The sequence below is a fragment of the Balaenoptera musculus genome, chromosome 13, assembly GCF_009873245.2.
Source record: "Balaenoptera musculus isolate JJ_BM4_2016_0621 chromosome 13, mBalMus1.pri.v3, whole genome shotgun sequence".
NCBI lineage: Eukaryota > Metazoa > Chordata > Mammalia > Artiodactyla > Balaenopteridae > Balaenoptera > Balaenoptera musculus.
Window position 1 is genome coordinate 8,236,167 of NC_045797.1, and position 26,748 is coordinate 8,262,914.

Sequence of the window (26,748 nt, forward strand, 5' to 3'; positions counted from 1 at the left end):
TTATCAAGTAGGTAGCAAATCTATTAATGCCTCAAAGAGGACCCTAAAAAAACACGATTTGGAATTATGAGATGAAGTTGGATTCTCTTTTCAATATTTACCCTTCTAAAGGGCTTCTCATCTTTCAGAGGAGGACAAGATTCCACTTTATAATGTAACACTAACGTTCCCGTTTAATATTTAGAAACATTGTGATCGACAGAAAGCAAATCTGCGGATCCGCTTCAGACCTTCCCTTTTCCAACATGTGGGTCTGCATTCTTCACTAACAGGAAAAATTCAGAAACTCACGGTTGGTGATTTAATTTTTTCTCATGCACAGACAATTTGTTATCTACTGTATAATCCTTGTTCTTCTTAAGTATAAATGAGCCGTATGTTGTTAATATGTCTTTCCTCCTAGGATAAAGATTACATGAAACCATTACTTCTTAAAATCCATGTAAACCCCCCTGCAGAGGTATCTACTTCTCTGAAGGTCTACCAAGGACATACACTGGAGAAAACTTATATGGGGGAGGATTTCTTCTGGGCTATAACTCCAGTAGCTGGAGACTACATCCTGTTTAAATTTGACAAGCCAGTCAATGTGGAAAGGTAGGTCATTATTGAAATATAATTTGGTCTTACAATTCAGACCTCTTATTCATAATGTGATTTATGATGGAATTTTTGGTGTATATAACATATGTGAGCAGTCAATGAGTCCTAAATGTTGGATTATAAAGTACATTTTGTGTAACTCAGTAACAGTATGGGTATGTTGCTTACAGATATAATATCAGCATTTAGTATGTTTGATAAATTCTATTGGTATTTCTGAATGTATATTTAGTATAGATTTTTAATACTTTTATGTAGAACTCTCCCTCAGAATCCCAAATTAGTTTTCACGTCCTTATCCTAGAATGTCCCTTAAGATTTGACTGTGAGCTAGTGGATGGCCCAGCAATTTGGTTCAAATGATAAATTTGACAGACTATGACTATTCCTATTCAGTGCTTTTGTAAGTGCTGGAAGTGCAAGTGCTTTTAGTACACCATGGAGGAATTTAAAACCCTTTTATGTGTTTCAGCATTTCTGTTCACTTTACAAAATTTGGGACTTTTTCTCCCCATTTTTTACTTAACAGTCACAATTCCTTCAATCGTTCCTCAGTTTTGGGTATGTTCCCCACACTGTCTGTGGCATACTTCCATGTAATCCCCAGAATGTGATGTTATGTGTTCTTCTTTGAAGGCCATTTGGTTTTTAGAATCTGCCAAAAATAATTTGGAATAATTCTGTTTAAGGTGGTCAAAAACAATGCATAGCTACATGAAATGCTATTAATTTTCTTTTGTTACTCTAAACTGATTCTAAAGAGGAATTTAAGTGTAAAAATGTTATAAGCAATGGGAAGATCACTGGCAAGACATATTAGAATACTTTTGAGTAATATTTTGCACCTATATGAGTATATAATATTGGTTTTGTTGTTATTTAATGCTCATTTTTATACTGTGTAGTGGAGCTCTCCCCTGTGAGGTATTGTTCACCACACTTGAGTCCTCATAGAATTAGAAATAGCACTCTTCTTTCACCTCAACAAGAATAGCCTCAAACCACATTTATGGGTTTATTTTTAGAAAATAAAAATAATTCCAGGGCTTCCCTGGTGGCGCAGTGGTTGAGAATCCGCCTGCTAATGCAGGGGACACGGGTTCGAGCCCTGGTCTGGGAAGATCCCACATGCCGCGGAGCAGCTGGGCTCGTGAGCCACAACTGCTGAGCCTGCGTGTCTGGAGCCTGTGCCCCGCAACGGGAGGGGCCGCGATAGTGAAAGTCCCGCGCACCGCGATGAAGAGCGGTCCCCGCACCGCGATGAAAGAGTGGCCCCCGCTTGCCGCAACTAGAGAAAGCCCTCGCACAAACCGAAGACCCAGCACAGCCAAAAATAAATAAATAAATAAATAAATAAATAAATAAATAAAGTAGCTATAAAATTAAAAAAAAAAAATAATTCCATCAAAGAATCTGCTAAAGAGCTCATATATTAGAGATCAAACTTAGTAACAACAAATACACTTACAATAAACCTCTGTAAAATGATATTTGTAATGCCCCTACTGAGGGCACTTTTCTAGCGAAACACAATTCTTCTAAAATGACAGTATATATGAATTTTCCTGGAGTCCATGCATAGACCCACCCTTCCTAGGACAGAGAAAAGGGATCATTTGATTTTCACCATAACTTATTTGCTGAGAGGGGAAAAAGCAGAAGTTGTATTTATTAATACAGAAGTGAAGTGTTAGGAAAAATATTCTCTGTGTAACATATGTATGTATTCATTATACAAAAATTTTAAGGTGTGAAGAATGAGGAAAAAAATCATAACCCCAAGGATACCATTATGACCATATTGACACTTTTTTTTTCTTGGTAACTGTGTGCACTTTCTACTTTGAGATCATGGTCTACATGTAATTTTATATCATATATTATCCAATATACTCTGTCATAAGTGATTCACAAGCATTTTAATGGCTGCATCAACAGCAACAAAACACTGCCATCTTTTTTATTTTTGTCAAGTACATTATTGTTATGCAGCAAACATGCCCCTCTGATAGAGGGGTTATTGCATCCCCCTTAGGTTTTAATTTCCCTGCAACTATTCAGAACATATGATGTGCAGCCACTACAAACTTCAGCGTCGTCGACCTTATTCTGAGGTAAGGCCCCCTTCTGAACCTTTGTCAAGGATAGTCTGACTATATTTTTATTTTTATACTTGTCTTTTCAGTTATTTGTTCCATAGTGGCAACCAGGAACATCCAGGGGATATTCTGCTCAACACAACTGTAGAAGTTTTGCCTTTGAAGGTATGACTATTTTTTCCCCTAAATTTTCCTTGGGAACTAATATTAATAGACCTGATTTGAGGCTATTCCTGTTTATGAAAGAAATTCTCATGATGGCAGGACCTTAGTGGTGAGTAATACCAACTTCTTTTGGCAATATGGAACACCTGGTATATTGTCCCGTTTGCCTTCATAGAAAGAGCCTTTATTTTGTTTCCTGTTGGAAAGTAACTTGGACATTTGTACTGGGAAAATAAATGAATCATTATTTTACTTTAATGTTTACTTGCTGTTTGTATTTTGAGTCCCGAAATACCATGCAGTTTTAATGCCTGTTGAATAATGTAGAAAATTAATTTATTGGTCTCTAAGGAATGCTTAATTTCTTTCAAGTTAACACACAGTTCTTTACTTCTGTATATTTTTAATAGAAAACAGCATTCTATTAAATTGATTTAAACTGGAAATTAATTAAAATTAAAAATTTCTAGCCAACAGTATATTATATACAGATTCAGATGGACCACTTATACTGATTGATAAGCCTTTTAAGGTTCAAGACTGACATGGCATTGTCTCTTTTCAGAGATAGCTGTGCCACAGATGCCACTTTTATATTTATTAAGATATATTAATAACCTAGATTTGTTTTAAATAGAAGTAATTATTTATAAGATGTTTTTGTTCTATTTTAGAGTGAAGGTTTGGAAATCAGCAAAGAAACCAAAGACAAACGATTAGAAGATGGTTATTTCAGAATAGGTAATACCTACTTTAAACTAGTAAAATGTCCTTTACTTTTTTGGACTTAGTCCTGAAGTAATTTTAAGTTCTTTTCAGATATTAAGCAGCTTCAGGATTGTAAATACCAGTGTACTCTTTTACTTGTTCTCTGTGTTCTAGTACATACTTTTATTATTATCTTGACCCAACTAGGGTTTCAGATCAAAGGTTCATCTCCTGGTTCCTCTTTCTCTCTTCATCTGCTGCTTCACTGTTGTCACTGGTAGATAATCCGCCTTCAGCCGCCTTCTGCAGTCTCGTACCGGATGATCTTAGCGGGCTACTCTCATGATCCCAGCAATATCCGTATGCCAGAGTCTGAGCCTTTAGCCCTGCCTCCCTCCTGAGCTTTAGATCTGTACTGAGATGCCAGCTGACAAACTACGTGGAGGCCATGTAGCCATCTACCCGGAGCGTCTGTAATATGGACATTTCGTCATTGGTCACCGTGGTTTGTGCTGTCACGATTCATCTAGCTGCCTGAGTCTAACCTTGGGAGACACTCTGAAACCCCGCACCCACCTTCACTGTCCATTAGCATAAAATGTCTATTTGTGTCTGAATGTGCATTCACCCTACTGCAGCGATACTCTGCCACTGTTTCCGAGCCAGTCCACCGAGCCGCTGGTAGCTCCCTTGCCAGAACCTAAATGCTGTATTAACCTGGCTGAAAACCTTAATGACCTTCCGTGATCAGATTCCTTAGCTTCCACCCACTTTCGTATCTTGTTACTTTCCTCTTATGCTTCATCTCTCCAGTTCTAAGATGTGTTCCTCTAATGCCCCGTGCTCCCAGCCGTGTCTCTGTCCGCTTTCCCCGCCTGAAATGATGGATTGATATTTCTCCTCCTGATGAACGCTTTCTCATCCTTTATTAACAAGTTTAGCTGCCTTCTCCTTGGCTCTTCTTACCACAGTGCATGCACCTGTTCTGTGTAATCATGTTTCGTAGCTCAGTTCTGTGCGCTCACCGTGGAAGAGGGAGGGGGCTTTGTTGCTCAAGCATCTCCTGTGATTAACGTAGGACCTGTCCTTTGATGGACATCAACTCAGTGGATGATTATATATTTTCTTTTACTTAAATTAATGCTTTGCCTATTGGTAGGCAGAAGAGATGATTGGGCAATTAATATTGTAGGTATACAGGACAGAGGCATTCTTATAACTCTCTCAAGCAGTTTTACGTTTGGTGAATGTCATTCAGTGTTTGCTACGAGGCTTGTACAGTCACCCTGACTAATTTCTGTATAGCTTAGTGGATAGATGAGTTTAATTATTTTCATATTTGGGTCATATTTTAGCCTACCCTAGAAATGTTCATAAGATTAGCTGCGTACACGAGACATTTATTAACCCTATTACCTATGAGTTATTAAATTTCTGAGAATGTTGTGTTCTAGGTTATGAAAGTAGCATAGGAAATAGAGACATTTATATGATTGTCTCTGCAGTAATTTGAAGATAATGACCATCTAAAACATCAACTCATACGTATTTAGAACTGGAAGAGAACTGATGGGTGATCAGACCTAGGACCTTGTGTAACAAAAGTGTGCATCAGAAACAAAAGCAGCTGATTTTTTTTCAAGTTCATATAAAAAATTCTGCTCCCTTAAGAAGTATGCTTTAGCTGAATGGCGTGTGAGGGGCTCTGCAGACCTTTCTCTAGTGAGACAGCCATAACTGGTGAAAGGTATTTTATTAGAAAAGTACAGCAAATAGAGAAACATTAACTCATAAAGTCTGAATCTCAGTAACAGCATTAAGAGTCTGTGGCATTGGAGCCCTGACCTGCTCATTACCCACGCTGGCCAAGCTCAGTGACTCGGAAGCTCTACTCTGCATGTCCAGCCAAAAACACAGACTCCCTCTCCCACCAGCCCCCACTCCAGGGCTGCGGTATCTCACCAAGAAGGGCAGACCACCAGCATCTGTCACCTCCCCAGCTCCCTGTTGCAGAAGCTCTGTTCCAGACATGAGCAGCTTAGAAATCTGAGGCTCCTTTCCTCCACCTAACTTCCATTCATTGGGCGAACCTTTGCTGCAGGCACGGCAGGGTGAGAATCCTTGGCCCTGATCACCTCCCCCAGCCCACTGGTCCCCGCACACTGGGAGAGGTCAGCCAGGACACGAAGGGCTACTGCTACAACCCCGTGCTCTGCTTGTAAAGCAGGGGTGTCACTTTAGCAGGGAGGTGGGCTGCTGTCCCTGCCAGGGGTCCTGAGCAGTGGTGCAGAGATTTTCTCCAGGGGAGAGGCAGGCCATCAGAGAGCTCTGTAGCGCACCCTAAGGGGACTGCCTTACTTGAAACAGAACTTGGGGAAGTTCAAGCCCAAGGGCGCTGTGGAATATGATGGAGATTTTGGTGGTAAACAGTTAGGAGGAGACTGGTAGCTACATTCAAGCTAAACCGTAGCCCATCCAGAAATTTGACAGAGAGAACCAGAGAAAGAGGTAGCTAAGAAGAGCACTCTTGGGTGGGACAAGCCACAAAGACTGGCGCTACAAAGGGGCCTGGATTCAATAGAATCAGACTTTGCAGCAACTTATGCCCAAAGGCATTGTCGGAAACAGTAGACAACGAGCTGGCAATTAGTAGAGACCTGATGGGTGAAGGTGGGGTTGGCTTGATGGGTGTGGCATGGTAACTAAGGACAGTCCTGTGAAAGAAATACCAGATTTATTAGTAGGTTAAAATTATGAGACAGCAGAAGAAGAGCCTTTCACAGAGAAACACTGGAAGAAGGAATGGACCACCGTCTGGGTAGCAGAAGGGCGTCCACGGAGGGCATGACCTTGGAAGTCCCTCCTAATGCCAGGGTTTGGGGATTCCAGTCACTCTTTAGTCATTTCCTCCTTCATTTTCCCCTTCTTTTTTATCTTTTAATGCTTACCTACCAGACCATTGGGTTAAGGACAAAAGTTAAATTTGTTGTTTGTAAAGTTAATACATGTACATGGTACCAAATACAAATTTAAGAGGGTAAACTTGTCTCCTTCCCTCTCCTTTCCCCTCCTACCTGGTGCTTCCCAGAGGCAATTGCTATAATGATTTGTATTCTTCTAGAAGTATCTATTCATAAATAAAAATATTTGAGTATATTCTTCAAAAACACACAATCACACATAAATGGTAACATACTCTACAACCTTGTTCTACATCTTGTTTTTTCACTGAACAAAATACATATGTGCATATGGAAGATGAACATTTTTTAAAAATTGTAAATATTTCAGATGCACAAAAAGATACAACTAATAATGTAATGAATATCAGTGTATGCAGCTTGAGATTTGCCCGTTCAGTTGCTCTTTCCTAATTATCTTCTTTCCCCACCCACCCAAGGGTAACTACTATCCTAAATTTTGTGGTTACCATTTCCATGTATGCTTTTACTACATATGTGTGATATATCCCTGAATAAAGCAGTCTTATTTTGCTTGTTTTGAAATTTGATATGAATGATGACATTCTGTAGTCTACAGTTTGCTTTTTTCTCTCACCATTGTGATATTCAACCATGTGGATGTGTGTATCTATGGCTCATTCATTTTCATTGCTGTATAGATCTCCATGGATGAATATATTGCTGTCTGTTCTGTTTGGTCATAAAGTTTGTTTCCATCTTTTTGCTGGCCTGAACACTTAGGCACATGTATGAGAGTTTCTCTACAATGTATTCTTAGGAATGGAAGTAAGTCACAACTGCATTATCTACAACTTTACTTCGTTCTTTCTGTTCTTTCTTCAATCTTTTAATGGGCTGCCTAATATTCCCTTGTATTAGCATATTGTAATTAAATTAGCCAGTCTCCTAATCATGGGCACTTAGATTGTTCACAATTTTTGCTGCAGTCTATATATGCTTTTTACACATGTGAGAGTATATCTGCAGCATAAAATTGCTGGGTGAGAGTGTTTTAATGAGGCCAGTTATATAATTTGCTAATTATTTTTCTAATTAAATGAGCTCATCAGGTGACAGATTCAGATACATTATAAGTTAAAATGTTTCAAGCTCCACAGCATTTTTCAGCCCTGAATTCCCTTCCTAACTCAAAATTAAATAATACTTTTGTAGCATACACTCCCTACCCCAGTCCAGCGCCAAATAAGGACATACTTTTATGAAATAAGTATTAATTTTTTTTTTAATAAAAACATTACTCTGGCAGTTCATAAGTTGACTATTTCCTGTACAAATGAAAATGAACTTTCTCCAGTATGGTTTTTCAATTTGAATGTATCTTATCTTATACTATGAGCCTAGTCAATATATTTTAAGACTCTAGAATTGGCACATAATTTAACGGTTAGCTAACGACAGCCCATGGGCCAAATGTGGCCCACTGCTTGTTTTCTAATAGCCTGTGAGTGAAGAATGTAGAAATTTTTTTCACTGTTTATTTTCATTGTTAAATGGTTGAAAAAATAAGAATAGTAATATATTGTGACATGTAAAAACTAGAAAATATTCAAATTTCAGTGTCCATGAATAGAGTTTCTTTTAACACAGCTGTGCTCATTTGTTTATGTGTTTGTGTGCTTTTATGCTACAACAGCAGAGATAAGTGAGCAGTTGCAAAAGAGATGGCGGTGGTGCTCTCAGTGCTTTGAATTGCTGCTCAGTGCACTACAAATAGCTTTGATGCATTATAATTCGACAGTGTTTAAAGTGCCACACACATAACTCTACTGTGACATTTTTAAAAAAATTACCAGTGATTACCCTTCATGTCAAAACAGGAAAAGTGGACTTTGAATGTTGTGCTTTTTAACACAGTGGAATATGGGTTGTTTTACAAAATTAGATGGCAGGTTATGTGGTTATTATGCAGTGACACAAGAGCTGTGCTAGAGAGTACGTTACCACTACTAAGCACTCACAACAATATCCCCAACTCACAGGAAAGCAATGGTCAGAAAAATTAGAAGATTTAAAACATGATATCTCATCACTGAGAATTTCTTCACAAAAATAAAAGATTCAAATGACACTGTAACCAAAGTGAGTTTCAAACTGGCTCATGTGTTAGCCAAGCAAGAAAACCATTTACCAATGATGAGTTAATTAAATCATGTTTAACTACAGAGATATGTGTGCCCAGAAAATAAACTTATTTCGGACCATTAGGCTTTCAGCAATAACTATTGCTTGAGGAGTTGGGGACTTTGGGAACAATATCAGTAGTCAAAAAGCAATGCAAATTATTTGAGCAGTTTTCCTTGGCTCTTGGTGAGTTGACAGATATTACTGATACTGCCTAGTTGTTATTTGGAGTCAATGCCAGGTTTGAAGTGACTGAAGAATTGGTCTCTGAATAGTCTGTAGAGAACAAGTACAGGCAAGAATGTTTTCAAACCAGTTGAGAAAACACAAAGTTCGTACAAACTGAAGTGGAATCTGCTAGGATGTTTTACAATGAATGGTGGTGAAAATACGTGTGGAGAAGAAGGCTTAGATGGACAGATTTACAAAGCTTGCAACAATGTAAGGTGTTTAAAGCCTATGGTTATGTTATTATTCATCAGCGGGTGCTTTACAGAGAGTATTTGAGTCTGTCCCGTATCATTAATTTATTGAACCAGTAGTGTCGCCAGTGAACTTTACTTACTCTCATTGACTTCATCAACATCAGTTCTGTGAATTTTTGTCAGAAATAAGAACTGAATATCCTGACTTGCCCTGCCACACAGCAGTTCTGGGGCTTAGCAGTGATAAAATTTTATTGTGGTTTTTTTTTTTGGTTTTGTTTTGTTTTAGCTCTGAAATAAGATTGAAAATTTTCCAAGTGAGAACTGCCCTCAACCACTATTATCTCTTTGAGAATTAGTTTTTGCTTCAGACTTGATAATGTTTCTTAATGAATTCAACCTAAAAGTACAAGACAAAGCAGTGCTTATGTGCAAAACTTATATTGCATTCAGGTCACTTTGATGACTATTAACGTTATTTGAACTGCAAGTAATAATATCAAGCTAATTGAGGAGCTTCCCCCAACCTTTGATTGAAAGTGATTCATCTGCAATGTAATGATGAGGCAGATATCAAAGAGAAGAATCTAATAGAATTTTACACAGATACCTTCCAAGTCATGGACGTGCTCCATTAAAATCATGTGCTTGTGGATTAATAACAATATTTGCAGTATCTAGGCTGTGTGAAAGGAAGCATTCAAGATAAAATATATCAAATCTCATTATAGATCCACATTAACAGATGAACATTTGCAATCGATTTCGATGATAAGGAACACTAACTTTGAATACCAGTTAATTTAAGTATTATCCCCCCATAAGGAATTACATGCTCCTTAGTATTAGCAGAAAAAAAACAACTTAGTTATTATATTTTGAATTTCATCAATAAAAATTAGTTTTCTCTTTTTCTGTACAAGTACCTGGATGATATTCTCAGATGCCTTCTTGACCCACAAATCCCCATATATTTACTCTCTCTCCTTTTTAGGAAGTTTGCCTATCCCTGGCTTAGAGCAGTGTGGCTCAGAACAAACCATTTTCCTGTCACCTTTTCAGTAGCATTTTTGTTTTTCTTGCTGTTTCCTCACAGCAAGAAAAATTGAGTACCGAGCTTGTTATCTTCTATAGAACTTCTTGGTCCTTATCCTTACAGGAGAGCTTTTTGAGCTTATCATTTATAATGGAGTTTTATGTTGGAACTGCCTTGAGGAGGTATCACATTTTAATTCCGTCTAGATGTGACCTTGGAAACTGCTCAAGGCCAACCGTGTGTGGTTTTTTTTGTTTTTGTTTTAATTTTTTTACTTATTTGTTTATTTATTTATGGCTTGTGTTGGGTCTTTGTTTCTGTGCGAGGGCTTTCTCTAGTTGCGGCAAGCGGGGGCCACTCTTCATCGCGGTGCGCGGGCCTCTCACTATCGCGGCCTCTCTTGTTGCGGAGCACAGGCTCCAGACGCGCAGGCTCAGTAATTGTGGCTCACGGGCCCAGCCGCTCCACGGCATGTGGGATCTTCCCAGACCAGGGCTCGAACCCGTGTCCCCTGCATTGGCAGGCAGACTCTCAACCACTGCGCCACCAGGGAAGCCCCAACCGTGTGTTAAAGCACTGAAATTTGTTACTATTGACTTAATCCTCAAAGTGGTCAGACTGAAAGATGGTACAGAGTATATTTTGTAAGGTTTGTAAGTCACATTTTGCTAAAAACTTGTGTTAGTTGATGTAAGAACAAATATATTTGGTTTTTTTAAAATTTGCAATAAGAAAATGTATAGCTCTGCCTCTTTAAAAAGGTTGCTTCTAATGTTTTTAAGCATATACTACTTCATGAAACGTTTAAAAGTTGAATAAAGGTAGAAAGAAGGAAAAAAATTCACCCATGCTCTTTGTGTAAAAACATCCACTAGAAATATTTTGGTGTTTTCCTTCCCTGCTTTAAGTCAGTGATAATTTATGTGTGCTTGTTTCAGTCTACCCAATGAGTGTTGATTTTTACTTTGAAGGGAAATTTGAGAATGGTGTTGCAGAAGGAATGGTGGATCCCAACCTAAACCCCATCACAGCATTCCGACTTACAGTTATTCAGAATTCTGCTGTTTGGGCCATTCTTAATGAGGTAAGACAATATATTAAATCAGTGAAACTGCTTAGATTCTACATTTTTTACAGCATTTGGATTTCATAATTAAGACCTTTTTGGAATTGAAAATTGCCATTTCATGCTGTTCACTATCTTGTATTTCAGATTCATATTAAAAAAGTCACAAACTGACTATCTCCTAAGAAACCAACACATTTTTTCCCTGTGAATTTGTTGATTAAAGATGGCTGAGCATGTACCTTTTTTTGGTAACTTGAATTCTACCTCTTGTGAAATCTACTGTAGATAAGATGATTGTCATTTCCACTTGGAAAATGAATCTTCCATGGATAATTGTATTCATTCAAACCTAAGCTATCCTCCAGTTTTAACTTGACTCAGACATTTTACAGTTATGACAGCCTGTTAATATGACTTGTACTATTTTGGTATTATACTAATACATAAGAGTTGTACATATTGTTACATTCCTTAAAATTTGAGAAAAATTAATGTTAAATACATTTTATGAAGGGGGGTACTTTTGAAGTTCATTTATTTTACTATTATAGACCCTCTTTTATAGATTATCAGGGATTATAATATATATATACACACACACACACAAATATACATAAAATGCTACGGAGTTAATTTATTAGAAACACTTAAGAAGTACATATTTTTGTGCAGTAAATTTTTGAATCAATGCTTTTTTTGAAAACCAGTGACCTTGTTTTAAGTTCTTTCTATATTTTTCTTTGGAAATGCAAACATTACAAGTTAATGCCATTTTTCAAATGCACTGCCATTTAAGAATGATTCTAGATTGATTTCCTAACTGAAGTACTTTTATAATCACAGTGATTCTGAACAAAATATTTTCAAAGGCATTTCTCATTCCTTAAAGCCAAGATTTTAAAGACCAATGTCCTTCTTGAGGGTTATTTTACTATACTATGTATGGTGTATAGCCACAAAAAATCAGTCTGATAAATTTTAATGTGCAGGGGTGATGCATTTCAACCCAAATTATCATAGACTGAAGTCATTATATTTCCTTTGATATGTAAAATGACACACTCTTCTCTTTTAATCTTTGTCTTTAATCCATGAATGAGAGGCATTTTCTCTTTCCTTGATGCTTTTATATCTGCACTCACTCCGTGAGTTCTGACAAAATGTTTTCTAGGTAATGCTATTGTATGAGTCACAATTGGTTGAATTTTAAAGAAAAACAAAATTGTAATGTTGGTTTTTTGGTGAAAGGTATTGTAACAGTTGTATGTTTTTCCAAAATAATTTATTCTACTGATTATGAACTTGTAAGTAAATTCACATCTGAAGAGTCTTTATTGCTCTTAAACATGCAATTCCAAATGATATCACTACTATAAACAAAACTATTATCAGCCTTAGCAATCGGTGATCTTTACAAAAGTCTTTTACTTTTACAAAATTATGAATTATCAACATCAGTTCCCAACCAACCTGGTGTCCTCAGGTGGGTTGCAGGCGGTTACAGGTGTGCAGAGCTTGAATCTCCTGAGCTTTCAGAGTAGCCAGTGGCTGAGGCCTCTGGCAGCTGGAGGTTCTAGCTGGTTGCCTTTAGCCTGGAGGAGCGTCACCTGGTTACCCAGCAGGCTGAACAAGCAGCTTCCAGACAGCCTCGTTTGCTGTGCAGGGTTATGCAGTGAAAAATGTTGGGAAACACTGATAGGGTACAATTATTTCTATTACTCCATATTTGAATAATTCTTAGTTACTTTTCTTGATTAAAAAGTTACACGTTGCCAACAATGATTTCTTTATGTCCGAGTCCAGTTAAAAATTTTTCTTGAGGTTTTTAGATTTTACTTTTTATTTTCTTTAATTTACGTTTTATTTCCTTCTCAAATCTCCTTGGCCCAGCGCCTAACGGGGAAACGTCACTGCAAAAGCATAAACCTTTCATTACAAAATTGTGGCACCAGCTTCACATACTAAATTACTGCTGTAACAAATAAGTATCAGGAGGTAAAAATCTGGAGGAATCCCCTTGTTTCCCTGCTTCCCAAGTAGCTAACTCTGATTTGAGGAAGAAAGGCCAAGCTCTGAGAGTCTAGGGAGGTAACAGTAATTGCAGCTCCTGGCCATTTGTTGGGGTGTCTCAGTCTTGAGACTGAGCCTTACCCAGCCAGCTTTGTCCTGTTTTTGTGCTCAGTCTCCACTCCCAGGCTTAGCTCATCCCTCCTGTTCCTGAGACTTTCAGCCAAATCTTATCCATCTTTCAAGGACTCTCCTGTGCACTCCTTCCTCCCCATAGATTTGTTACCAGTGCCTCGTTGAGTCCAGAACAGTGCCTGACACGCGGCAGGTGCCCAGGCAGCGTCTGGGGAAGGGGACCAACTGTTCCAGCCCACACTCCTCTTTCTTTTTCTTAACTCTCTTTACCTACTGTCCTTGCCACACACTCACACACACACTCAGCTGTCTAGTTTGTTTGTGGCGAGTGTGTGTGCACATACACGTAATCACTCTGGCCAGATGTCAAGCTCCTGCAGGCAAGCCTGTAAGTCATGCTTCCTAGGTTCCTCTGCTGCACAGGTGCTCACGGACCCTCGTGTCAGCTGTGCTCTCCTTTTCCCCAGTTTCCACTAGACAATTAGAAGCAGCCAGGCTTGCCTCAAGCAAGCGATTATAGTGGTTGCCCTTAAGAGTCATGTTAGGGACTAAAGTATTGGGACAGAAGATGAGGGGACCTGGAATGAGAGAAAGTACATACTTGACCTTGAGTGGACACTGAACCACTTTTACCCAGAGTGGTGGGGAAAAGTACAAATGGCGCGACTAATTTTATTTTTATGTATGTATACGGCCTGATGCCTCTGGAGCTGCACTGTCCTCTACAGTAGCTACTGGACACAGGGTGGCTATTTAAGTTTAAATTAATAAAACATTCAGCTCCTCAGTCACACTAGCTCCCTATGGCTAGTGGCCACTGGGTTAAACAGCACAGATACAGAACATCTCCATCATCACAGAAAATTCTGCAGCACAGCACTGTGTCAAGAGTGCTAATATGAACATTGTAGAATCCAGAATAATGAATTCCCATCATGAGGCTAAAAGCAGACATGCAGAATATATCGTAGTGCAAATGATGATGAGTATTTCGGGTGAGAAGAGAAGGTTGAGGACCTACTTCCAGGATTCTAAGATCCAGTTCCTAAGTTCTTTAAGTCTCATGCATCCTTTACAGCATTCACTGTCCCTACTAAGTAGTCCCAAGAGAGTGACAACTTGAGGATGAGGTTCCAAAGCATGTGCGATTGACAAGCTTTGGAAAATGTGAATGCACATGGATTTAGCACACAGCCTCTAGACATGTATGTGAAGGTTAATTCAGCTGTTGGAGATGTCTTTGAACAAGCTTTTTAAGTCAATTGCATTAGTAAATAATTAGAAGGTGTTATTTTAAAAACTTCAGCAACGCTATGGAGGTTTCTTTTAAATATGTCATAATAATGAAAAAAGTTGTCTTCCAGCAATGCTGCCCTCAAAGACAAGTGTGGTTATATGGAAACAGCATGTTTGGAGAGATTGCTCTAATTAATAGCAGTGAATGTTTGTAGCAGCCAGAATTCCATGGATGACCTCCCCCCGCCCCCCAATGACTTTGTATATCCTCACCCTTTGAGTATGTGTGGAACCTGTGAGTATGATCCATAATTATGTTGTACAGCAAAAAGGAGATTATCTGGGGACAGCTAATCTAATCAGGCGAGCCCTTTAAAAGCAGAGTTTTCTCAGGCTGTCAGCAGAAGTCAGATTCAAAGCAGGACTTGCGGCACCATGGCTGGTTTAAGATGGAGGCGGCCACATGAGAAGGAATGCAGATGGTCTTAAGGAGCTGAGAGGCCCCAGCTGACAGCCAAGAGAATGGAAACTGCAGTCCTGCAGCCACAGGAACTGAACTCAGCCACCAACCGGAAGGAGTGTGCAGGTGGACCCTCCTCCAGCAGCTAAGAGCTCAGCCCCACCAACACGGGATTCCAGCCATGTGAATCTCTAAGCAGAGAGCTCAGGCCCGCCTGCCTGGACTTCTGGCCTACAGAGCTGTGAGATAATAAATGGGTGTTGTTTTACGCTTTTAAATTTGCCGTGATTTTATGCAGCAATAGAAAATGAATACGATATTTAAAAGAGGTGAAGCGGAGAAGGCTTCCTGCTTGATTCCCTCTGGTATGTTGGGTATTTCTTGATAAACTTATGAATAAAGTCTTGCACTAGCAGATCATATACACAGGCCTCATCTGGGATTCTCTCCCAGAGACCTCAGTTAATCCTCTTTGGAAGGTTGTTGGCAAAAACTTGCAGCACCTTTGTAGCGTTTCATGAAGGAACCGCTAGCATGAGATTGCAGGAGCGGGATCCAGTGAGTAAGGAATCTTTTTCCTGGAATAGGTGTCACTTTATGTTGATTTAGGCTGCTCTGAGCCTGTCAGTTATTTAAGAATGAGGAACAGTGGTATTTTAAGTAAGATATTAAGAGAAAAAAGAAATTGATGCCTTTATGTAGAGACCAAATAATCTACTCTGTATTGAAGGACTTTTTTTTTAACCAAAATTTATAGTCTAAGCACAGATCAAATTCTATACGTGCTGACCAAATTTTTGTACTTAGGGAATACTTTTCAAAATACTTCTCTGCTTCCAAGCCATTAATTGCTAATGAAGTTTAATTTTGGTTTGTCCATTACTTTTTGTGCTTCTTTTACTATACTGCTATAGCCTTGATATAAGAAAAGTTGAGCTAAAAGAAAGAAAATGAGAGGCTAACATTATCGAAAGGTCAGAAATTTGAGTCATAATCATATCTGAGGTCCTAAGGGAACTCTGACATCTGATCTCTTTAAAGAAAAGGAAACTTTTCAAAGCTATGTAGCAGTGTTTATAGTGTATGAAATTTAGTTTGATAGTTGTAAATTATTAATTATTAATCTTAACAGATATATGCCATGATAACTAACATGCTTACTTTATTTCTTCAATGCATGTGAACCTACAGTGCTGAAGAGCCCACTACTACAGTATTACTAAAAAAAAAACAACAACAAAGGATTTGTTTATATATATACATATATATACCCATATCATCAATGCTTATATAGAAACTCTTCTCTTCTTACCTGAAACACGTGCTTCACCTGTTTGGGCACTAGCTAGAGCATTTCCAGAGGAACAAACAAGAAAGAGCTGGCACTCCAGTTATGTGTGAGTTGAGAATTTAGATGTCGTTCAAAAACGTGAACTGAACGTTGAATGGGAAACACTTTGTGCGGAAAAACGTTAGGAACAGTGGTGCTAAAATTGTTCTAGACTAAGGATTGTCTGTTGTGGGGAACATTCAATACTCTTGGACACTAGGGAAGCTGTTTAATATGTCACTTGCTCCTAGTGGCTTCATGGTATTAGTAATTAGCAAATTGCCCTGGAATCAAAGGTTTGGTACTTTAGTTTGATTAGCATTCCATTACTTATTTGAAATGCTCAGTGTTGGCTAAAATTGGGTGAAAATACCTTTTGAAGACATAGTCTCTGAGCCTTAAAAATGGTGGATATCGACAGTACTGTCAGATGCACTGCCAGCAGAGCTGATACTTCTCATTTCAGTGCAGACAGTCACGCTTTCTAAGACGGATTTAGAAATCAGCTGATTAAACTGTTAACAGTTGTTTCATTTATGGAATGAAAAACTGAAGCGTTTCTCCTTGAGAACAAACTTTGTTTGGAAAGGTTGTCTTTGTAATTGGGGTGTTTCTGGAAGCACCCCTGGGAGAAGCTGCCTGAGGAACTGCTTTTCCAGGTTGTACCAGATGTTTTTTTCTCCGTAAATGTATTGTACATATTTTCCTTACAATGTCTCCATTAGTTGAATGGGTAATCTCTGTAGTAATATTTTAGGTACCTGTTGGATTTTTAAAGGCAGATTATTTATTTTCAAATTTGCTGCTATAACTGAAAGCCTGATAACTAGTCCTGTTGACTGTGCCTTTCATCACTGTTTCTCTGTGCCACAACCGTTCATCTGTATTTGAGATAAAGAAGTTTAAGAAGCCATGTTGAATTCAAGACTCCTTCTAATAAAAGTAAAACAGGTAAAACTTTATGAGTACTAAGCTTTTTTTATTATTAGTTTTGCTTAACACTGATATAATAATAGTTTACTGGTACTGTTTTCAGTTAGAAAACGTGGATTTGATATGTGGGTTTTGGAAAGTCTTCTAAGAAAGAAAAGCAGCCTGGTGTCAAGACTGTGATTATCAGTGTCATGCAGGTGTTCACTCAGACCTTGCATATGCTACTGTACAGTCCCCGGAGTAAGAGTAGCCTCCAGGGACCTCTTCGATCTACTGTATTTTGTTTGTTTGTTGGGTAGTTTTTTTTTTGCATGAACAATGGCTGTTAATGATATTTAGAGCCTGTAGTACAGTGATTCCTATTTGAATTACAAGTAGAGGCTTTTGAAGGTTACACTGGGATCCTGTGGCTTATATAAAAGTTTAAAATGCAGCCCATTAGAAATGGGGCTGGACTTTGTACCTTGTTAGTAACAGTGGGGGAGGGGAGAAGGGGAAACATTATTACCATGTTCTCCAAATGGATACTTTCAAAAATAATTCATATTAAAAAGTTTTACCTTTCTCTCTTCCGCATGCCCTTAGTACTTTGCATATATTCTCTGTGCAGAATAAAATACATGCCTTAGTTTAAAAAATATTTATTATAGAAATGTACATTTAATTAGTTTTAAGGAAGGTACTAGATAACAGTGTTAGCATATATATTTCTTCAAATTTGCAAACTTTACACCTTTGAGATATCTACAGTGATAGTTTATTTACAAGTTTCACAAGAAATCACCACCTCACCAATACTGCTGACGCACCTAAGATGTAAGAGGCTCCCGGTTTCACTTCACTCTGTACTTGTAGAAGGAGCACAGCGTGCGGGTGAAGTTCCAGCCCAGCGCTAGCGACAGTCCATAGAGCAGGATGAGAGGTGCAAACGGGTAAAGAAGAATCACTGTGTTTTTCAGAAACGGCAGCGCTGGAAAAGGAGCAAACCCACATGCATCGGTGGGTAAAGTAAAGGCCTAGTAAACGAGCGTTCTGGAAGATGGCTTCCCCCACAGCACGAGGGGCCGAGCAGGCACACACACGGTGACTCTTACCGCAGCATCTTACTGACAATGCTATACTGCAGCCAGAGCAATATCACCACTCCTCTGTGTTATTTCCTGCTCATTCATGGCTGTGAAGAAACCGAGCAGAGGCTTCTCAGCACAGAGAATGAATGAGAAGCAAATCCAGGACTGAGGTTAAGAGTGAGGGTCAAACATCACCAATATTAATGGACGCAGTGGTGAATTTAAACCTGTAATGCTTCAGAAGCCTCCCATTCTAACGTACCAACAGAGATGGATGATGTTATAGGAAAAAAACCAACTTTCAGCTATTTGCGATTTCCCAACGGGGGAAAGCATTACACGTCCACTTTGAGAAGGTGAGATCTCAACTAGTATCCCAGACTTTAGGAAAGAACTGAAACTCTCACATATAAAATCCATCCTCAGATATCCATGTTTGTTTCTTGCTCATGGCTTGGTTAGTGGGTCCCTACCCCATGCATTCTAACCTAAATATTTCTCATACAAGTAGTCCTCAAACTGAAACTGAGCTGTGCTCAAAGAATCTTCTAAATCGTAGGGAGTTACCAGGAGAGTGATTCAGAATCCACTTCAAGCAACCATAACGTGGCAGTGTGCTAATGACATTTTAAAACTTTCTCAAAATGTGAAAATTCATTAGAAGCCTAAATATAACATGTCACAAACATCTCCCCTGAGCTAGAGAAAAGACTCTCAATGCCCCAAACAAGGTATTACAATTTGGGTGGCAGGGGGGTTGCAGTGGTTCCTGGCAAAGCCAAGGGGGCAAGCATGGGAAGCTCTCACCATAGGAGCCAGTCACATGTGAGTACAAGTGGCTTGTATTTACAGTAAGAGCCTAATCATCTAGAGTGACAAGAAAGGAAGGGCTAAGAATATAATGCTAACAAATCGTAAGTAAGGTCTCTAGATTTAATCTAACTCTATTGAATAGCGATCGTTTCTTAACATACATGAAGAAGAATGTAAATATGGTTCTCATTCATACTATGAGAAATGAATCGATAGCAGGACTTAGCAGTGAATTCACAAACACCCTGAGCTCAGCAGGAGCTGGGCCCGATCTTCTGTGATCATCTGCAGAACCTCTCATCCCTAAGCTTCTCCAGTCCAGCAGGTGGCCTGGCACCTGGCCTTAGGCCCAGACTGTTGAGCAGGCACTCCTGCTGTTGATGCATAACCACCTCTGCACCCCTGGGCCCTCCGCTGCTCCTGAGCCCCACAGTCTCCCTATGACGGGTGAACTTTGTGTACTGTGTCTCTGGTCCAGTATATGAATTGTGAGCAGGGTTCATCTATTTTAAACACAGATGTTTACAAAATAAAGAGTATTTCAAACCCCCCAGCCCACAATCATAAAACAGAAAATGAGGCAAAGGTTTTAAACATGCCCACACATCAGACCCAGCCCTTTCCTCACTCTGACTGCCGGTAACCTAGAACCCAAAAGCCTGGGAGAAAAGGAAGAGGAAACCGATCGTGGGTTTCCTGCCAGTAATTTGGACAGCATCAATATGGTTTAACATGGTTCCTTGACATTATAAAATTTGTTATATACCAGCTGTGCCACCTGCTAGCTGCGTGACCGTGGGTAAGTTACTTAATCTCTCTGCGCCTGTTTCCTCATTTGAAAAATGGGGATAAGTAAAGCTGTACCATGTATCTGTAAAGATTAAACGGGAGAATTCCTATAAAACACCTGGGACAGTGCCTGTAAGAGCTCCATGGAAGTAAGCTAATTGTATTGTTACAACTTCTCCCCTCCCTGCTGTGTTGTCAATCAACCAAAAAAAGCAATTACTTACCACTGTATCCTAGGAAAGTTACGTAGATGTAGTAGCCAACTGCAACCAACCATAAGGTATTTCCAACTAAATATCCAATAAATGTGTCTGTTAGGATGACATCTGCGGAAGAGACGCATACAATGAATCTCTTTTCAGTGGGTACAATGAAGACTTTTTGATAATATATTGAGAAGTAACTGCTACTTACGGTTGATGAAAAAAAGCTGGATAAAATGCAGAATGACGAGGAGAGGGTAAAAAGCGTTCAGATGCACATCAAACGCATAGCCCCACTCCACATCATGGTCTCTGCTCTGCCGTTTCACTAAATACTTGTTAGAGATAAACCTGCAGAGAAAAGTTAACATTTATTTCATAGTACAATAAAATTAATTATGAGTATTTACCGACTACTTTCTATGTCCCAAGCTTTATTCCAGACATTTGGAGATACAGCGATAAACAAAACAAATTTCTGCCTTCCATCTCGTGGGAGTAGTCTGACAACAATACAAATAGCTGTCAGATGGTCCTATAGAGAAAAACAGAGCAGTACAGAAAGACAGAATACAAAGTTGAAATGTTACATATGATGATGGTCATAAGAGAGCGACATCTGGGTAAAGTCCCAAGGGCAGTGATGGGAAGAATCCCCCAGGGCAGAGCATTCCAGGCAGAGGGGAGTCCAAGCACAGAGGTGGGGGTGGGTACAGGGAGGTGGCAGAGGGCCCCGCAGGCTTGAGGAATGGGGGAAGGGCGCAGAGTGCCTGGGACAAGTGAGAAGATACGCAGGAAATGGAATCCGAAAACAAACGGGAGCTGGATCTTATAGAGCCTGTGGCCACTGTCAGACCTTTGGGCTTTTACTCTTGGTGGAATAAGAAGTCACTGTGGAGTTCCCAGAACGTCTGACTTACTGTACTGACAGGGTTCCTCTGGCTGCCGGTCTGAGAACAGACTCTGGGGACAAGAGTGGAAGCAGAGAGGCAGATGGGAGACTGCTGCGAGCAGGAGATGAACAGGGTGGCAGCAGCGGAGGTGCTGACGTGGGGATATATGACCGCTGGAAGGCAGAGCCAACAGGACTAGATGTACTAGACTAGTGCTAGACTTGAGTGCTAGGGTACAAAAAAAAAAGATCAGTCAAGAACGACCGAGAGATTCTGGCCTTAAACAAATGGAAGACTGAGGTGTGAGGTGGGGATGCCTGTCAGTCTGGAGTAAGAAGTATAGAAGGTCTAGAGTTTAGAGGAGAGGTCCAAACTGCAGATATAAACTCATCAGTGTGTAGATGATATTAAAAGCCACGAACCCAAATGCGATCACCCAAAGAGTGAACGCAGAAAACAGGTCCAAGGCCTAGGACCTGGGTCTCCCCCGTGGAAAGGTCAGGGAGTCAGGAGGAACCAGTAAAGAGAGAGGGGCCAATGGTGTCCCCAGCCACAGGAACAATCACTCAGCTGGTGTCTCTGTTCCACAGCGTGGCCTAATCGTTCCGTTAAATGACGAACGAATGAGAAGACAGACATCCAGGTAACAGAAAGATTGTCAAAGGAAAAGAACAAAAAAGATCATTATAAACATAGCTGTGGAAATTCAATGGACTCTTCCACATGTGATTTCATTTTGAGGATACCGTTAAGAAAACGCTATGCCTAGTGGAAATAAAAATAGAAAAAAGAAACAAGAGGGAGAAGGTGTCACAGTACTAATAAACGAACGAGCAGACAGACATCCAAGTAACAGAAAGATTGTCAAAGGAAAAGAACAAAAAAGATCATTGTATTATAAACACAGCTGTGGAAATTCAATGGACTCTTCCACATGTGATTTCATTTTGAGGATACCGTTAAGAAAATGCTATGCCTAGTGGAAATAAAAATAGAAAAAAGAAAGAAACGAGAGGGAGAAGGTGTTACAGTACTAATAAAGCAGTCCTGTACTCAGTTATCTGAAAGTGGCAAGACAGTCGTGCTCTGATCGAGCAAACGAGCTCACCAGAACACCTTCCACTTGAGCCGAGAACCTGTGCCATGAAAACGAATGGAATCAGCATCTAGCCCACTACCCAAGTCCCCACTCTGGGGTCCTGCTGCTGCCCCTTCCCTTCTGCTTAGCCCCTGAATGGCTGCTTTCCAGGCTTCCGGCCTCCTTCCGAGTCTCACCTCTAGAACATGGACACGCCTTCTGAGAGCGCTCAAAGACAGCTGCGGTGCTCCCCTCCCACCTCCGTATTAATAATGCCAGTCACGTCTTCATCTTGGCCAGACTGTTGCAGCTTCCTAGTTACCTACCCCAGTGGCCAATGAACCTTCACTTCATTATCAACAAGCCTCCTGAACTCAACATGTCCAACATGGAATGCTTCACTTGCACCGGCCACTGACTCCTAAGCCCAAAACTCCCAGGCCATCCCAGAGGCCCCGGGTCCTCCTCTTCCCTATCCTCATCTATTTCTGTGACACCGCACTAGTCCGGGCCTCCTCTGCTCCAGTGCAGACCCCACGACTGTATCCAGCCTAGCCACTCTCTCCAGCTCCTCCGTCTCCACTGCCATAGACAGGATTTTTCCTGAAGTGTGAATTTGATCGTATTTCTTACTTCAAAGCCTCCAAGCTCCCCACCGCTCCCCCTCCCTCCTACTCCCACATGCAGCCTATGAGCTAAAGTCCAGTTCTTTTCTCTAAATTGCATTTAGGGCCAATTTCTCTATTCCCATCTCCTCCCCAGCCACCCAGTGCCCCCTGTGCTCCCATACCTGGCACGCTGTTCCACACCTCTCTGCCTTCACACTTGGTGCCAGGAATCAGCTACCCCATCTGCCCAAATACCTCCTCATGCTGGCTTCTGTGGCGCCCCTGGCGTGACTGGAATCACGCATTTCTATTTCTAGTTCCTCACACAATTCACAGCGCAATGTAGGTTCTCAAAAATATACTGAGTCCTTCTCCAATGAACTCAAACTATGATACAGACTCACACTAAAGGTACTAAACTCCCGGCTTCTGCGACCCTCCAGATCGCAGAATCGCAATGCATTCAAGGCAGAATGCCGGCTACAAACTATTTGTTTGAAAGCCTTATTTATTGAAATTTTTTCGCCTAGCATGTTTCCCTTGGATATCTTGATAATGAACACGTGACTTACATTGGTTAGCGGTATTCTTTTTAGGCCAGATTTTAGAATCTTAGGTTAATGATGCATTCCATTTTCCGACTACCTAGCACATACAAGACCTGTACTGGACTAGTCAGAAATTACAAAGCAAAATAACAGGTTGGTATCATCAGAGGTTAGCGTCTCAGAATCTTGCTTAAAATGTTAACAGCTACCATTTATTGAGCACAGACTATATGCCAAGTGCTTTTCATACCACAATCTTTTCAAATACCTCATAAATAATCAACTCCATCTTCCAAAAGAGAAGACTGGAGCTAAGAAGTACACAGTAAATGACTGAGCTGGCATTTGAACCCAGGTCTCTCTGTGACTCAGGTTCCAGTGTTTTCTCTGACATACAATGACCACCACCTCCGGCCCCCTGCTGAGCTCACCCACACATCCACCCCTTCTGCCAACCCCACAGGAGTACTGATCAGGGAGAAGGCTGAAAAACCAAACACCAGATTTATACTCAGTACACTACTGTTGGTACAGCAAACCCAGACAAAGTCAGACTGAGAACCCAGTCAATAAAACCCACGTGTGTGGCTCAGAAGACAGACACCAAAATTTTAACCAAAATAATCTTTTTTCAGGTGTACTTCATTTCATGTCAAAGATGCAAAGTAAGATTCCATAATATAATCGTCTACATCTTATACCTCTAGAAGTGACCCACTGGCAAAGGCAGCAGAATATTGTGCCATCATCCAGACAGCTTAAGCAGAATTGGCTAACTGCATATTTTTGCAAAATCAAAATTTTTGTTAATACGACACAATCATTACTTCAATTCACTTATTTGCTGCGCTTTGACAAAGCAGACCATCCCCTTAGAGTATTTTCTGATGTAGGTACCGACACAGGAGGACAAGGTATAATAATCCTGGCAGCCAAAATTGATGCTTTCAGTTCGTCTATCTTGTTTCAATTTCCATCAGCTACTCTCTGAAGCAAGCAAATGGAGGCTCTACAGCAGCATCTGAAGAACCAAAGTTAACAGTACTTACCACATTAAGGTTGATATGAGAAGACCGACGCCTACACAGTCTATGAATACAACCCAAAGGAGCAGCTTTATCGTCTCAAAAAATCCCATGTCCAGCACAAAGCCAAATCCTATAGTGGACACTGAAAGAAAGATTTACAAGATGTATTCAGGCACTCTGCTAGATTCTAGGGGTACAGGGCATGGTCTCTGCCTTTCAGATGCCCACTCTAGTGTGGGAGACAGGTATGTAAACCCCAAAGGTATGTCAGATGTAACTGATTAAGAAATGCAGATCACCTTGGAACACAGAACTACCACTGAGATATCTGAAGTTTACTGAGGAGGCCCCCATCTGTCTGTGGTTCACCAGGGTAGCCCCAGCATTCAGAACACAAGCAGCACTCACATATTTTTAAGTCTAGTTAAAGGTGAAAAATAATCCAACACCCTAAAGATGGCTCAGACCCTTTCACTGCACTACTAGAGAACTAAAAGCAGTTTCTCAAGTTCACATTGGTACTTTCAGAACTCTCATTCTGGATTGGCCTGATGGTGAAATGCAATTTCCAACCTCGGTAGTCCTTTTTCACAGTAAGTTTGCATTTGGGTATCAATTTATTTATCATGGTAGTTAAAAGACATGGAGTGACTCTGTCCTCTGCTTTTGAAAGTTCTGAGGAAACAGTTGACTCTGGCACCTGCTTGGGACTTTTAAAATCAGGAAGAATACCACCTTCTTTCCTGTGAGGAGATTTCTGAGGCTTCAGAGAGGAAGAAAACAGCTTCAGAGATCCCCAAATTGTGACCCACAACATGCTGATAACAAAAGATTCTCCAAATGACAAGCCCAACCTGAAATGCTCATTTATTCTTCAACTCTCCTGCAGACAGACACTTACCACAGAGCCAGAGACTTAACAGGACCAAGAAAGCAGGGTCATCTCTGGCCCACTGATCCTTTGTCTGCTTCCGGTAATGAAAGTTTCTATAAACTCTCTGTGGGGAAGTGAACAGGTAGAGCATCTGCCAGGCAGCAAACTCAAAGTCCATCTGCCGGAAACGAAAAAGCCTCCTCAGGTATTTGTAGCGTTTTGCTCCAGCTGTGTGTCTGGCCGCATCCCTGGAACTCAATACCCCGTTCCCCTGCACTGGGGAATTCACTGAAGTACTCGGTAACATCTTCCTAGATGGAAGAAAAAAAAAAATTCTATTACAAGTCAACTGAAGAAACTGTCAGCTACTAGCACCCCTCTTGTGAGTTACGAGAGAAGTCACCTTACATTTCGGCTCCAATCCCTGCGTAGAGGCAGGGCTCAAAAGCGAGTGGAGTTGGTTCTGAGGCTGCAGAAATGATCACTGCACTTCAGGCAAGGGCTACCCCACGCCCTTCTGAACCTTCATAATAACACTTTCATAGGGTCCACATTTTCCCCACACTTCACTTCCCTCAATCCTCAGCTTCCCCCTTCCCCCCCACTCCCCGGCAGGGGCAGTGATACTGATGGAGCCAAAATTTGCACGCAGGCAGTCTGGCTCAAAATTCCACCTGTCATGTGGGCTCTCGACCATCAAGACTTTAAGAGAAAGCCTTTGCTGAAGCCAAACAGAAACGACGTTCCCGACGAGGTAAAATAAATGGCCTATCTCACAGGTCCATCAGCGCATGACCAGCAAGCAACTCGTTCATGACTATGTGATGTAAAAACAAAGCAGAACTCAAATGCATAGTGTTTTACTTCCTAACTAGTTCAGCAGGGGAACGACAGCGTGGGAGTTCCGGTCCAACCAGTCTGAAGCCGGTCACCGTCCGGCCCCCACGCCCCGCCCCCGCAGCCCAGTGTCTGGCTCCACTCCCCAGGCCTCCTCCGGGACGCTGGCGGCGCTTCCCGGGCCCTATGGCTCCCCGCCGGCCCGGGGCCTCAGGTAGGGCGGCCAGATTTAGCATAAAAACACAGGACGTGCAGTTACAACTGAATCTCAGATACAAGAGTAATTTTTAATAGCAGGTTCGAAACACTGCGTGGGATATACGCATACGAAAACATTCTTCGCTGGTATCTGAAATTCAACTGTAACCAGCCCCCCTGAATGTGTCTGGCAGCCCCGCCGCAGGCCGAGCAGCCGAACCCGGGCGCGGTCACTCCAGGGCCGGGTGACGTGGGGCCGCGAGTTGCCGGAGGAAACGGCCCCCGGGCGAGCCCGAGTCGCGCGCAGATAGGGCGGTCGGCAGGCCTCACCTGGAGCCCCACGGCGGCCTCCACCGGCTCCAAACTGACCCGCCACCGCCGCACAGCAGCCAAACCCAGCTGCCGCGGGGCCAACTTCCCTCCCAGCAACGTCGCTGGCGCTGGGGGCGCGGCGCGGCGCGGTGCGTCACGTGACCCACTTCCGCCGCGCGCGCGGCC

At 41.1% G+C, this 26,748-nt stretch overlaps 2 protein-coding genes across 2 annotated transcripts in view; one reads left to right on the forward strand and one right to left on the reverse strand.

The window, feature by feature from the left end:
- The window catches only part of MGAT4A (alpha-1,3-mannosyl-glycoprotein 4-beta-N-acetylglucosaminyltransferase A), a 117,571-nt gene extending 104,031 nt beyond the window's left edge, over window positions 1–13,540 (forward strand). The window contains 6 exon segments of the mRNA XM_036873042.1: window positions 185–292; window positions 404–597; window positions 2,789–2,867; window positions 3,542–3,608; window positions 11,113–11,225; window positions 11,355–13,540. Of these exon segments, the coding sequence (XP_036728937.1) occupies window positions 185–292; window positions 404–597; window positions 2,789–2,867; window positions 3,542–3,608; window positions 11,113–11,225; window positions 11,355–11,381 (588 nt within the window). The 3' untranslated portion in view covers window positions 11,382–13,540.
- A 2,391-nt stretch (window positions 13,541–15,931) lies between these two features.
- Window positions 15,932–26,725, reverse strand: UNC50 (unc-50 inner nuclear membrane RNA binding protein). The gene is made up of 6 exons (XM_036873043.1): window positions 26,581–26,725; window positions 25,243–25,526; window positions 24,363–24,483; window positions 20,398–20,537; window positions 20,208–20,309; window positions 15,932–18,281 (listed from the first exon to the last, which is right to left on the reverse strand). Exons 2-6 carry the CDS (start codon window positions 25,520–25,522, stop codon window positions 18,145–18,147), a joined length of 780 nt encoding a protein of 259 aa, XP_036728938.1. The 5' UTR covers window positions 25,523–25,526; window positions 26,581–26,725; the 3' UTR covers window positions 15,932–18,144.
- Between the last annotated feature and the right edge of the window lie 23 nt (window positions 26,726–26,748).